This window comes from Macaca nemestrina, chromosome 5 (genome assembly GCF_043159975.1).
Source record: "Macaca nemestrina isolate mMacNem1 chromosome 5, mMacNem.hap1, whole genome shotgun sequence".
Lineage (NCBI taxonomy): Eukaryota > Metazoa > Chordata > Mammalia > Primates > Cercopithecidae > Macaca > Macaca nemestrina.
In genome coordinates, this window is record NC_092129.1 from 115,345,223 (window position 1) to 115,358,796 (window position 13,574).

Here is a 13,574-nt window from a genome sequence, read left to right on the forward strand (position 1 = left end):
TACGCTTATTAGCAGGCTAGGTTCTAGAGCCAGCAGAAATATACTGAGGCTCCAACATGTGCTGTATAATATACTGGAAGAAGGCCGGGCCTGGTGGCTCAAGCCTGTAATCCCAGCACTTTGGGAGGCCGAGACGGGCGGATCACGAGGTCAGGAGATCAAGACCATCCTGGCGAACACGGTGAAACCCCGTCTCTACTAAAAAAATACAAAAAACTAGCCGGGCGAGGTGGCGGGCGCCTGTAGTCCCAGCTATACAGGAGGCTGAGGCAGGAGAATGGCGTAAACCCGGGAGGCGGAGCTTGCAGTGAGCTGAGATCCGGCCACTGCGCTCCAGCCCCGGCGACAGAGCGAGACTCCGTCTCAAAAAAAAAAAAAAAATAATAATAATAATAATAATAATATACTGGAAGAAAATATATATTACCAATTATGCTTCGAGGTCCCCAAGACCAACCTCAGGTCCTGTCATTTGCTAAGAAGATTCAAAAGATTCAATATACCGTTGTACTCATCTTTATGATTTAATATAGCAAAAAGATACTAAGCACAATCAGCAAAGCAGAAAGGCACAAAAAGTCCAGGGGAAATTATAAGCAAGCATCCAGGTGCTCCCGTTCAGTGGAGTTGCAATAAGCTCGCTTAATTCTCCCAGCAGTGAGCTGTGACAACACATGTAAAATAATGCCAACCAGGGAAGCTCATCAGAGACTCAGGGCCAAAGATTATTAGGGAGACTAGTCATGTAGGTACCCCTGCCTGCCACATATGCCAATTCCAGAATCCCAGAAGAAAAGCAGATATTCAACATAAACCACATTCATTATACAAACAACTTAGGTACAATGACAGACTCTTATCACTTAGGGTGGTGGGATCATCCCCAAGATCCCCCTCAGATGTTAGCCAAACGCTGTGAGGCCTGCTTTGTTAACTCTTTTCTCCACACCAATGACTAATAGATCCTTCTGAGCATGAACTTTATCTAACTATTCCCTGCTAATCCCCAGCTCCTAAAAAAGTGCCAGTCACCCCAATCCAAGCTTTTTTTTCTGTTGCCTAGGCTGTAGTGCAATGGCATGATCTCAGTTCACTGTAAGCTCCGCATCCCGGTTTCAAGTGATTCTCCTGTCTCAGCTTCCCCAGTAGCTGGGATTATAGGCGTGCACCACCACGCCCAACTAATTTTTGTATTTTTAATAGACATGGGGTTTCACCAAGTTGGGCAGGCTGGTCTCAAACTCCTGACCTCAACTGATCCACCCACCTCGGCCTCCCAACATGCTGGGATTACAGATGTAAGCCACTGCTCCCAGCCTCCCAAAATTTTTTTAATGAAAAAATTCCTGGCTCCACTACTTTAAGTTCTGTGTTCCTGGATAATATTACCTACCTCAAAGGTTGTTTTGAGGATTAAATGAGTTAACATATGTAAGTGTGAAGTATATCATCTCTTGTAAAAATAAAAAATAAAAAAAACTGTAATTTGTGAGCATATATGTAACGTTATTATTTGCTTTTTTTTTTTTTTTTTTTTTTTTTAACATTCTCCAGGTCACAATAGAGCTATCCTATCTCTAACTTCTAATCAATCTACCAATGTAAACATAGATTAGAACTGGTAATTGTTTCATGTCTACTGAGATCTCTAATTAGCTTGTAGACAACTATAACACAAAACTTTTCGTTTTTGTCTTTTTTGACAAAGGCTGGAGTGCAGTGGCGCAATCTCGGCTCACTGCAACCTCCGCCTCCAGGGTTCAAGCAATTCTCCTGCCTCAGCCTCCCGAGCAGATGGGACTACAGGCGCCCGCCACCGCACCTGGCTGATTTCAGAATTTTTAGTAGAGACAGGGTTTTGCCATGTTGGCCATACTGGTCTCAAACTCCTGGCCTCAGATGATCCACCCGCCTCAGTCTCCCGAAGTGCTGAAATTACAGGTGTGAACCACTGCAGCTGGCATCCAAAACTTTTTTAACACACACAGTAGTATCTAACGTAGTACTTAATCTTTTTAGTGCCCAGAAAATACTGATTTATCAACAAAACTAAATGTCTGTAAAATTAACTCTGTTACAGTGGTAAGAATGTAAGGCAGTCAACTCTTCTGATAATAATTACAAAATGGCCTCCAAGTTTCTTTGATCTTCTTGCATTGAGAAAATTGAGCAACTGAACTAAAATGGCTTGATTCTAATCCTTGGAAAGACTATTAGCAGAAGAATTTGAAATAAGCAAAAGGGGCTGGGTGTGGTGGCTCACACCTGTAATTGCAGCACTTTGGGAGACTGAGGTGGGCAGATCACTTGAACCCAGGAGTTCAAAACTAGCCTGGGCAACATGATGAAACATAGTTTCTACAAAAAATACAAAAATTAACTAAGTGTGGTGGCACACATCTGTAGTCCCAGCTACTTGAGAGGCTGAGGTGGGAGGATTGCTTGAACGAGGCAGGCAGAGGTTGCAGTGAGCCTACATCGCACCTCTGCACTCCAGCCCAGCAACAGAGTGAGAACCTGTACCAAAAAAAAGAAAAATGCCAAAGCCTTGAGTTTATAAAGTACATAATTTCAAATATTCCACTCTGCCTTAAAGAGAGCATGGATTCAAGTCCGTTATAGGTTAATAAAGATGGAGAAAGATATATATACATATATATAGTACAACAACAATTTAGGAGATGCAAGTCTCCTTAACTAACGAAGTCAAGTACTGAAAGTGTTATGTTAAACAAACAAAAAAAAGACAAAGAAGAACTGTGAAGAACAAAAGGAGGGGAGACAACATGCTGCCCAAGTTTTAAACTGATGAGTCAGAGACCAATGGTTTCCATCCCAGCTCTGATACCACGGCTCTGCACAATCAGGAAAAACCTCAAGATCAGCAGAACTACAAGAACAGACCCATCAGACTGAAGCTTCACATTTTGAGGAAACTTTTAGATTGGCAAATTTTTTTAAGTGAATTATAATCAGACTTTTACTTATATAAATTTGTCCTATAAGCATCAACAGCATAATAAACACCAGTCCCCAAGGTGAACTTTACTTTTTAGTAAAAATTACTACACTTTAAAATGTAACAACTCTAAAATATCGAAGACTTAATGAAAAACATGAACTCTTCGATTAGCTCTTGCAATCAAATGGGCTCTACATGTTTATATTTTTTGAAAAGGTTATAAAGCTAAAAGACTCCCTTGAAAGCAAGGTATTCGACATAATTAGGTTGTGCCAATTATTTGCACATGGAAAGCACAAGTGGGACAGAGGCCACATTCCTACAGGAAGAGCAACTAACAAAAAACATCTACAGACACTAAGTGGTTGCGGCACCATCGGCCTTATTCCCCAGTCAGCATGCCAGTTTCATGGGTGAGAAGCAGCTATGACAGTGGGGCAGCCGTAGCAGTGGCGGTATGCGTGGCCTTGAAAGCAGTTCAGTAGTGGCTCCCTGACTTCCCCTCCTCCAGCCTTTCCAAGGACTTGGTAAGTACCTAATTCCTGAAAATAGCTACAGTGGATCTGTTTCCTGCTCTATACCCTGACTTATACATTGACATTGTGTGAATTCAGGTTCTCTTACCCTCTTCTTGGACCACTGTACAACATCTCCTAACTCAGGATTTGCCTGCAATCCTCACTATCCCAGTTCTTCCTCTGACCTGAGACTACCAAAACTGCTCATGCTTAAAGAAAGCTTATCTAGTAAGGGCCATATGGAAACTTCTTCTGCTCTTTCACACTGGTACATTTGTGTGTGCAGCTGTGTCCTTTAATTCCTTCTCTATCTGATGAAATCCCACTCCACCTTCAGAACATAGCTCAAATGAAGACTCCTTCTGTGACTGTCCCAACAGGGTCACTCCACATGCCACTCCCTTTCACAGGTGCACTCCTTTTCACATACCCTGCTGCCTGCCTGGGGCTCTGTGCTCATTCATTCACACATTCATTCATTCAAAAAATATTTGCTAAGTTACATTTACCTACCACATGGAATGAAAACTGGGGATACTACCCTAACCAAGATAAACAAGATCTGTTCTCTCTTGCAGCTATAATCCAACCGGGATATAGTATATCCCATAATCACCTAAATAATGTTTAATTATAATTGTGATAAGTGCAATAAAAGATTCAGGGTGTTGTCTTTTATCTATAAATGGAAACCTAATCTAATCTCAGAGGATCAAGGAGAATTATTTCCCTTGAAAAGACATTTAAGCAGGAATTGAAAGATGAGCAAAAGCTGAGCAGGCAAAAACTCATTAGAAAGCTTCCCAGGCAGAAGAACAGCACGTGCGAAGGTCTTGAAACAGCATTCTAGCAACTGTAAAGACCACCAGTGGGCAAAAGTCAAGGTGCAAGGGGAACAACAGCCTAAAATAAGTTTAGAGGTAGTTATTTCTTACAACCATTATTACAAGTACTTAGCACATTATTTTAGAATTATTTACTTGCAAAAACAAAACCCACACTAAACAAACTCCTTTAGGTCTTACAAATTTTTTGAGCTCTCTTACCTAATACAGTATCTAACAGTGTGTCTTCAAGTCAAGATCTGCGGAATGAAGAAACGAGTGTTTGATGTGAGCAAGGAGCTTACCCTCTCAGCATCATACAGGCTAAACAAAACAATCTCCAGAGTTAAAAAACCTTATGTTTCTGACTACCCAAAATTGAATGGGCAAGAGACTCACTTTCATACCAATTTAAATATGCTCAAAATCAAACCTAGTAAAAGATGCATCAATAGACGGATAAACTGTGGTCTGTCCATACAATGGAATATTATTCAGCCATAAAAGGAATGAGGTACCGACACATTACAAAATGAATGAACTTTGAAAACATATTAAGTGAAAGTCAGAAACAAAAGTCCATATGTTGTATTACATGAAATATCCAGAACAGGCAAACCTATAGAGATAAAACATGCAATGGTGTCTGCCAGGGGCTAGGGAGAGCGGACAGTGGGAAGAAACGTCTCAATGTGAATTTTATCTGTATGCTTTTTTTTTTTCCCCGGGATGGAGTCTTACTCTGTCAACCAAGCTGGAGTGCAGCAGTGCGATCTCTACTCACTGCAACCTCCGCCTCCCAGGTTCAAGCAATTCTCCTGCCTCAGTCTCCCAAGTAGGGATTACAGGCGCCTGCCGCCGCACCCAGCTAACATTTTTCATATTTTTAGTGGAGACAGGGTTTCACCATGTTGGCCAGGCTGATCTTGAATGCATTTCTGCATTTTTAAAATCTCAGAAATATACATTAACAAGCATGGGGTATGTCAGTGTGGTGCCTGCCAAGCCCAGTGATGTTTTCTAGGAGCCCTACCCACTAGTTCAGGCCACTCCTGATGTCCAGCACAAGATGCCCTGTTCTGAGCCTGTGAAAGAATACAGAAGTGGGGAAAAAAAAAAAAATCAAAGCTAGGATTACCTGTAGACAACACTTTAAATACTGAAAACTAACCTTGAAGCTGGCTCACTGCTCCCTAAAGTGTCACCAACTAATAACCAACAAGAGCTGCTTTAAACTCCCACTGAGTCATGAATGCAGCTAGGAGAGAAGAGGAGTAGTTCCATCTGCCTGTTCTTAAATTCGCCAGTTGTTCAACAGATTTGGTAAGAGCAGCATCAAGAGCAGGAAACTGGTGCCTATACCATCCTTTTCTCCTTCCTTGCTTCTTAAATACTGTCAATCCAGGAAACACAAGCTGGTGATTCAGTAAGAAAATGTCAAAACCCAATTGACATACCTCTACCAACTATTATAAGGCAAGATAATACAGGGTCCTCAAATCCTAAGCTTTAGTTTCGGTACATATTCCCAAAGATCAGTGGAAGAAGCTTCTTTAAAAGAAAGAAAATTAAGTTAACTGGGAAAAAACTTTGAAATACAGTACATGAAAAGTTTGATGCAATTTACTAGACAGTGAAGAAAACATCAATACATACACAGAATGAAACTTCTTAGTAACCGAGCTGTAGAGTAAGATCCTTAACATATCTTTTAAAAGTACTACATTTATTATGTCATCCTAGCATATAGATCCAAAATCATGTAACAAGCCAAGAATTCTACTAAAAAAGCCTCCATAACGTACTTCAACCTTACCAAATACTCAAAAACTGCGAAAATATATTTACATCTATTGCTCTACCATGTCAAAATTTTCAGTTACAACTATGAAATCAAGTCTAATTAAGCCAACAAGTGGCCTTACCTGTGATTTTTTGCCTGAAAGATCAAGATAACACATTGAAATAATTTACAAGATCATTTTAATATTCTTCTAGATTTAGTAGCAACAACAACAACAAAAAATCCTTGTAAATTATACTGTGGAGTGCATGCCCTTCAAGCTGCACCCTTGTACTCTTGATACCATTCTCTTCTCTCCCACATCCCTCACTTCTCAAAACAAGTAAACCAACAAAAGGCCAGACAAAACCAAAATACAAAAGACATTCATTCAGTATATACCGTGGCAATACAAACATTGAGCAAAATGAATACTTCCTATTCTTCAGGTCCAAAGAAGTAAAACTTTTCATCCTAATTTAAGAAGTACATGATTCTCTTCTCCCCACTCCAAAAGAGTAAATGAAAAAAAAAAAAAGTTAACATGGTTAATAACGGCTTTTAAAAATCTGTATTATTTTAGAAAGCATTAGTGAAAATCTGATTTTATAAAGTACTTTTCTGGAAACAGAAATTTGAACAAAAATTAAATTATTTTTAACGATGTCTGTAGATGAAGGAAGGTTAATTCTGAAACTGTTACTATTCAATTTTTAATGAACAGATTTAATATTTACCAGCATCTCTACTTAATCATGTTATTACTCAAAATGACAAAATGTGTACTTTTTAACTTCAGCTTCTTTCTTCTTCTTGGCCTTTTAAAAGACCATTTTTCAGTGTTTTACTAGTGCAGTCCATGAAGAGCAAGCGACTGAGCCTCAATACAGTACAGAACTCCCAAATAGCCACACACAATCAAGTTACTAGGAAAACAAATATTACAAGAACCAGGCATGCACTATGTAAAAACTCATCACCTGAAAAGGTTACACAGGATAAATATAATTTTGACTCAATCAAGTTACTATATTGAAAAGTGCTTCATAAAAATAATCTAGTTACAGTATTCCCACTTGATTCTTCCAGTAATTCAGTACCTGTTATGACAGTGAAGAAACCTGCTGATGCTGTGTGGCTCAGTCTAGTCAAATATTACCAGTCTACTGAAATGTGACTCATTTATATAGTATTGAGAAAGAACAGTAAAGCTTCAGGAAGAGTCTAAGTCAAATAACACAGAAATCTTAAAGGACATTCCCCAAAGAGACTGTCTCCTGCTTTGGAGAACTACCCTATTTCTCGCCCAATAACTAAATAAACCAATTAAAAATAGACGCAATCTTTTATTAACTACACAAGACATTTCTTTTAAAAAAAAATTAGAAATGTTTCCGATGAGATTACTTGCAAGACATTAAACATAAATCAGATCTCCAAACACAAAATATAGCAGCTAAAAATAGTATATCTATTTCAAAGGCTGAGGCAGAAGCCCTCCAACTGAACAAACTAAAATTAGGTCTTTTCTGTCTCTAGATCTTTAAAATGAACCTTCAACATTTATGAGGTACACAAATCAGTGTCCACACATTCTCCCAAACTAGCTGGTCAGAGAAAACCTAATTACTAAAATCTTCAGAAATATAAACCCACTGTCCTCCAAGAGATTCATGTAATGAAATTCCTCTTCATTCTGGCTAATAACCAGACTAAAAAACAATACTACTACTAATAAAGACCTTTCTCCAATTAATTTATTCCGTAAAACTCAAATCCACCGAAAAAGACCACCATACTCTCTTTCAAGAGGCAGAGACAAGAGCCTTGTACAAAAGCTGTCAGGTGGGGCAGGCAGGTAGGGCTCTGTCTGGGAGACCAAGAATCCGGACCGGAGAGGGAGGACGTGGTCACACCGGAGGGTAGAAGAGGGGATCGAGACCTAAGGGCGGCCCCACCCACAGAGATAGCTATGAGCAGAGCTAGGAGGGCAACTCTCTAACCCTAAGCTCTGCCCAGACCCGCGTCCGGTTCCGCGCTCCCAGCCCCGCTCCTACCCTCAGCCCTGTGGAGGGTCCGAGCATCGCTACTCCGGCACCTGCTCAACCCGGGGTCGGGGAGGAGGGGAGGCTGGGGCCACTGACAGGGCCTGCGAGCCTGACCTCGCCGCCGCCGCCTCTGGCGGACTTGAGGGTCGACAGGAGCCCCGCGCCCGCCCGCTCAGCCACCCGCCCTCCAGTCAGGGCAGGGGCCTCCCGGCAAGCCGAGGCATCCGCTAGGGCCCTGAACGCCGCAGCGGCGGGAAGGTCACCGGTCGCAGGAGGCCCCGACCGGGGCAGCGACGACGTCCGAGCTACCTTTGGCCTCGCAGTCGGCGCAGTACTTGTTGTCCTCCTCCCTCAGAAGCTTGGATAGGATGAGCTGGTGCTGCTCGTTCAGCTTCTGAGCCTTTTCCCGGCAGGAGCGCGTCGCCATCTCGGCAGTGGGGCGGGGAGCCCAGGGCAGCTACCGCGGCGGCGGACGCTGGCTGGAGCCGGGCAGAGTGAACGCACCTGGCGCCGCCGGGACCGCGGGCTGGCTTAGCCCAGGAAGCGGCGGCGGCAGCGGCAGCTGAAACAGGAGGAGGGGCGGCGGTGGTAGCGCCGACGTGTCCCGCCTCCTTGCCGGGCCGGCCGGCAAACACCACCCGAGCCGGCGAGGGGAGGAGGAGGGGGAGTGGGACGCGCCGAGGCTTCCGGGTGGCGCGGAGGAAGGGACCCGGGCGCCGGGCGCGCTGCGCATGCGCCGAACGTACGCGGCCCGGCCTGCCGGATCTTTCTGCAAAAAGGCCCAAGGTGATTCCTGAAAAGTAGCTGGCACTGCCTCATGCAGGTTTTCCTCCCTTTTGAGATGTGATGGTCCGCGAGGGCCTCGAGTAAAACTCGGTAATGGAAGACCTTTTACAAGGAGGCTACTTTGACTTGCCCATTTGCCTTTGCTCTTGCTGGCACAACATTGGAAATGCAGAAATACTAGCGACTGGGTGGGGTCATTTACTCATTCGAGGTTTATTCGCCCGCAGTTTAGAAGCTGGAGACACGGATGGAATAAAAGAGGAAAAACGGTCTCTTACATTTTAAGGACGAGAAATAATCTAGTAGTGACATGTATTAAGGGATAACATTTCATTGAGTGATTACTCTGTTACGAACTATTAGCTCATTTAACCCTTTCCCCAACCTTATGATATTGTTGTCCTCATTACACAGAGGAGGAAAGTGAGGCATAGAGGAATTAAGTAACCTGCCCAGATTACAGAACTACTAGTGGGGGAGTTGAGATTCAAATCCAAAGCAGTCTGATTCCAGAGTCTGAAACACCTGGCTGTAAGCCCTTCCATAAGGGAGAAAGTGTGACCAGGAACCCAAATACTCGACGGTGATACTTTAACAAGAAGCTGTGTAAATAGTGATCATTAATGCAAGAGAAAGAGAACTAAAGAAATGAAACACTTTTCATTGGAACCCAGACCCTAATCCAGGCTCATGAGGTTTCAACTCTGCGTGAGGCAGTTTCAATGATTTGGCATGTTGTATATTATGAGGAAGTTCTAATATGGGACTTATATAAGCCCAATACACAGTCCTTGCTTGCGGTGAGGCAGATGCTAAGAAAGGCAATCAGCAAGAGTCGGTCTTACGCTTTTTAGTAAGGCTAATTTCTAGCCGCTGGCCCTGCCTAAAAGTGACCCTCATTGCTACCTAGCCCTGTTCTTGGCACAGGGGCTCAAAAAAATGTTTGTGGAATTAAATTGAATGGATATGGCAATAAAGATGTTCAGTAATTAAACAAATTAGAGCTTAAACTGCATAGCTCTGACACATAGCAACTAGAGAGATATTGGTGAGTTCAAAAGAACAGAAAAAAACCTTATGTGGGAGGGAGAATTTATGAGCCTTGTCCTGAAGATATGCTTGATTTAGATGGAGACTGGGGAGGGAGACATTAAGAAAGAGCAACATGCACAAAAGCGTAAAGACCTCAAGAACCTTGGAAAACAGACTGGAACAAAAGGTACTACTTAGGACGGAGTGAAAGATAAGGCTGCATAAGTAAACTATGATTGGGTTATGGAAGATTTGGGAAGCCAGACAAAGTAATCTGGCCTTGATGCAATTCACAGTAGAAAACCTGTAGATTTTGGCCAGGCACAGTGGCTCACACCTGTAATCCCAGCACTTTGGGAAGCCAAGGTGGGTGGATCACCTGAGGTGGGGAGTTCGAGACCAGCCTGACCAACATGGAGAAACCCCATCTCTACTGATAATACAAAATTAGCCAGGTGTAGTGGCAAATGCCTGTTTAATCCCAGCTACTCAGGAGATTGAGGGAGGAGAATCGCTTGAACCCTGGAGGCAGAGGTTGCAGTGAGCCAAGATCACGTCATTGCACTCCAGCCTGGGCAACAAGAGTGAAACTCCGTCCCCCCTGCACCCCTGCCCCTGGAAAAAAAAAAAAAAAAAAACCCTGTAGATTCTTCAAGTAGGATAATAGCATAATAAAAAGGATCTTTCGGGAAAGTTAGTCCTGCCATAACCAGTAAACAAACACCATTTTTTGAGTACCTGTCCTCCCTACAAAAATTCTGTGCAGCACTGTAAGGACTCAGAAAACAGAATACAGGTTTACCTCCAATAAACGACCTTCAGGATGGATTGAAGGGTCACAGTGATGTCCAATAGAAATACTTGCATGCCACACATATAACTTTAAATAATACAGTAGCCACATTTTAAAACAGAAAAAGAAACATAAAATACATTTTATGAATACATTTTATTTAACTCGATGTATCCAAAATATTTTTAAGATGTAATATAAAAAAAGGCATATTTTCCATTCTTGTTTTCATATTGTCTTCAAAATGCTGTATAACACAGCTCGTTTCATTTTTGAGTAGCTGAATTTGTTTCTTAATAAAGAAATTATCAAAAACTTGAAGCTAAGAGTTGGAGACCCTGCTGGTCCATGGGGTCTCACTATGTGGGCCAGCATGGTCTTGAACTCCTAGCCTCAAGTTATCCTCCCACCTTGGCCTCCCAAAGTGCTGGGATTACAGGCACGAGCCACTGCGCCCAGCCTGGAGTAGCTGAATTTCAAATGTGCAGCAGCCGCATGTGACTAGTGGATACATTATTGAATAGTGTTGTTCTCGGTGGTCAGCTTAGAGGCTATTAAAATCTAAATTGGAGTTGATTGTATTTTAAGGCTATAGTAGGAAGAGACATCTTCCCCAAAACATCTTGGGGAGAAAACAACATTGCATTTATTCACCAATATTTATTAAACCACTTCTATCTAGTACACTAATTATCAGAAGCTTACAGTCTACTATGAGATAAAAATATGTAAATAGAAAAGGACTACATTGAAAAGTCTATAGCAAATATAAAGTGTTCTAGGAGCAAAAGGAACAGAACATGCAGTAGCCTGGGAAAATCTGGGAAAGTTTCACGGAGGAGGTGATGCTTAAACTTGGCTTTTAACAGATGGGGGAATTTTTCAAGTGAATGGGGGTGGAGCGGAGAGAAAGGAATTGCTTTAAAAAACACGTATGGACTTCTGAAAGTTCAGGGTTATATGAAGTAGTGAGGATGTGAGGCCCAAGAAACCTAGAATGTGTTTGGAGAATGTGAAGGTAGGAAAGGAAACAAGATGGAGAGGTAGATTGACACCAGAGGGTTAAGAGCTTTGTAGCAAAGCAACAGAGTTTGAACCTTATGGGTTTGTAGAACCAATAGAAGCTTTTACATGAAAAAATGACTTCATAAGCTTTCTTCTCAGTAACTCTCCATACAGCGGTAGTATGGAGAACATGGTGGGGAAAAACTTACCAAGGGAACAGATTACAAGACTGTCTCAATAATAGTCCAAAGAAGATATGATAAAGGCCTATTTTAAGCAAGTTGCATAGGGTTTGGGAGAGACAGAATCAAATGATGTTTTAAAATTAGAAGCAGCAAGATTTGGCAGCTGACTGTATGTGGAGGGTAAGAGAAGGAAGGTGAGAATAACATCAGGCTTTCTAAGTTGGGAGACAGGTAAATGGTGATACCATTAACGCAGATCAAGAACAGAAGGAGTAGTCCAGCAGAGACAGGGCTGAGCCAGCAGCACTAATCCTCCCAGTTCTCCATGTGCTCAGCTTCCTGCTCTGCAACCATGACACAACAGGTCATCTCTTTTGCCAAGGACCGTCTGGCTGGTGGCATTGCTGCTGCCATCACCAAGATAATTGTGGCCCTGATTGAGCAGGTGAAGCTGCTGTAGCAGATGCAAGGCGCCAGGAAGCAGATGACAGTTGACAGCAGTGCACAGGAATTGTGGACTACTTCCTTAAGCAAGCCCTCAACGTCGCATTCAAGGATAAGCAGACACAGCTATTCCTGGGAGTATGGATGAACACATGCAGTTCTAGAGCTGTTTTGCCCACAATCCGGCCTCCAACAAGGCGGCCAGAGCCACCTGTCTCTGTTTTGTGTACTCGGTGAATTTTGCCAGAATCCATCTGGTGGTCAATGTTGGGAAATCGTACACAGAGCTGGGATTCAAGTTCAAATACCTGGGAGACTGTCTGGTGAAGATAAGTAAGTCTGATGAGATCTGGGGACTGTACCAGGGCTTTAGCATCTCTGTGCAGGGCATCATCCTTTTCTGGGCTGCCTGAAGGCCTGAGGCATGCTCCCTGACTCCAAGACTACCACATCATGGTAAGCCAGATGATTGCCCAGACTGTGGTGGTGTGGCCAACATGGCCTTCTACACCTTGGGTCCTGTGCAGACACAAAGGAGCCAACATACTGCACATGGGAACCCTCAATTGCTGAAGGAAGATTTTTAAAGAGGAAAGGGGAAAGCCTTCTTCAAGAGTGCATGGTCTAATGTTGTCAGAGATCTGGAAGGAGCTTTTAGGCCAGTCCTGTAGGTGGAATTAAAGAAGAGTAAGTGTGTTTCCTCACTAGAAATGGAAACCAAGAGAATCATGTAGCGTACTTAACTGTTATGGACCACTGACCTTTGAGAAATTTCATTGTCTTTGTCCTGGCTATAGTACATCTGTAGAGGGGTAGAGAAGGCTTTAGAAAAGGGGTTCACCATGATCATATTCAACCATTGGCACCCTGAATCCATGCATCTATTACTGGCAGTAATTATGACATCACCATGGGTCCACAAACAAGGCAGCTCCTTCAAACAGACTTGCAGTCCAGGCACTTGTAGAATCCAAATTGTGTTTAAATATTTATTTTGTATGTATGTATGTATGTATGTATGTATGTATGTATGTATTTATTTATTTATTTATTTATCTTTGAGACAGAGTTTCACTCTTGTTGCCCACGCTGGAGTACAATGGCATGATCTTGGCTTACTACCACCTCTGCCTCCCAGGTTCAAGCAATTCTTCTGCCTTAGCCTTCCTAGTAGCTGGAATTACAGGCACCTGC

General features: G+C 42.7%; 1 protein-coding gene across 6 annotated transcripts in view; it reads right to left on the minus strand.

The window, feature by feature from the left end:
- LOC105479478 (small ArfGAP 1) overlaps window positions 1-13,172 on the minus strand; it is a 191,570-nt gene extending 178,398 nt beyond the window's left edge. For 3 of the 6 annotated variants that reach the window (XM_071096887.1, XM_071096885.1, XM_071096882.1), the window contains exon 1: window positions 8,445-8,774. Coding sequence is in view for 5 of the 6 variants with exons in the window: in XM_071096885.1 (XP_070952986.1) it covers window positions 8,445-8,562 (118 nt within the window). In the remaining variant the exon portion in view is untranslated. Of the gene's footprint in view, window positions 1-8,444; window positions 8,778-13,141 lie in introns of those variants that run through there. The other 3 variants (XM_071096884.1, XM_071096881.1, XM_071096889.1) reach the window with 3 other exon arrangements.
- Between the last annotated feature and the right edge of the window lie 402 nt (window positions 13,173-13,574).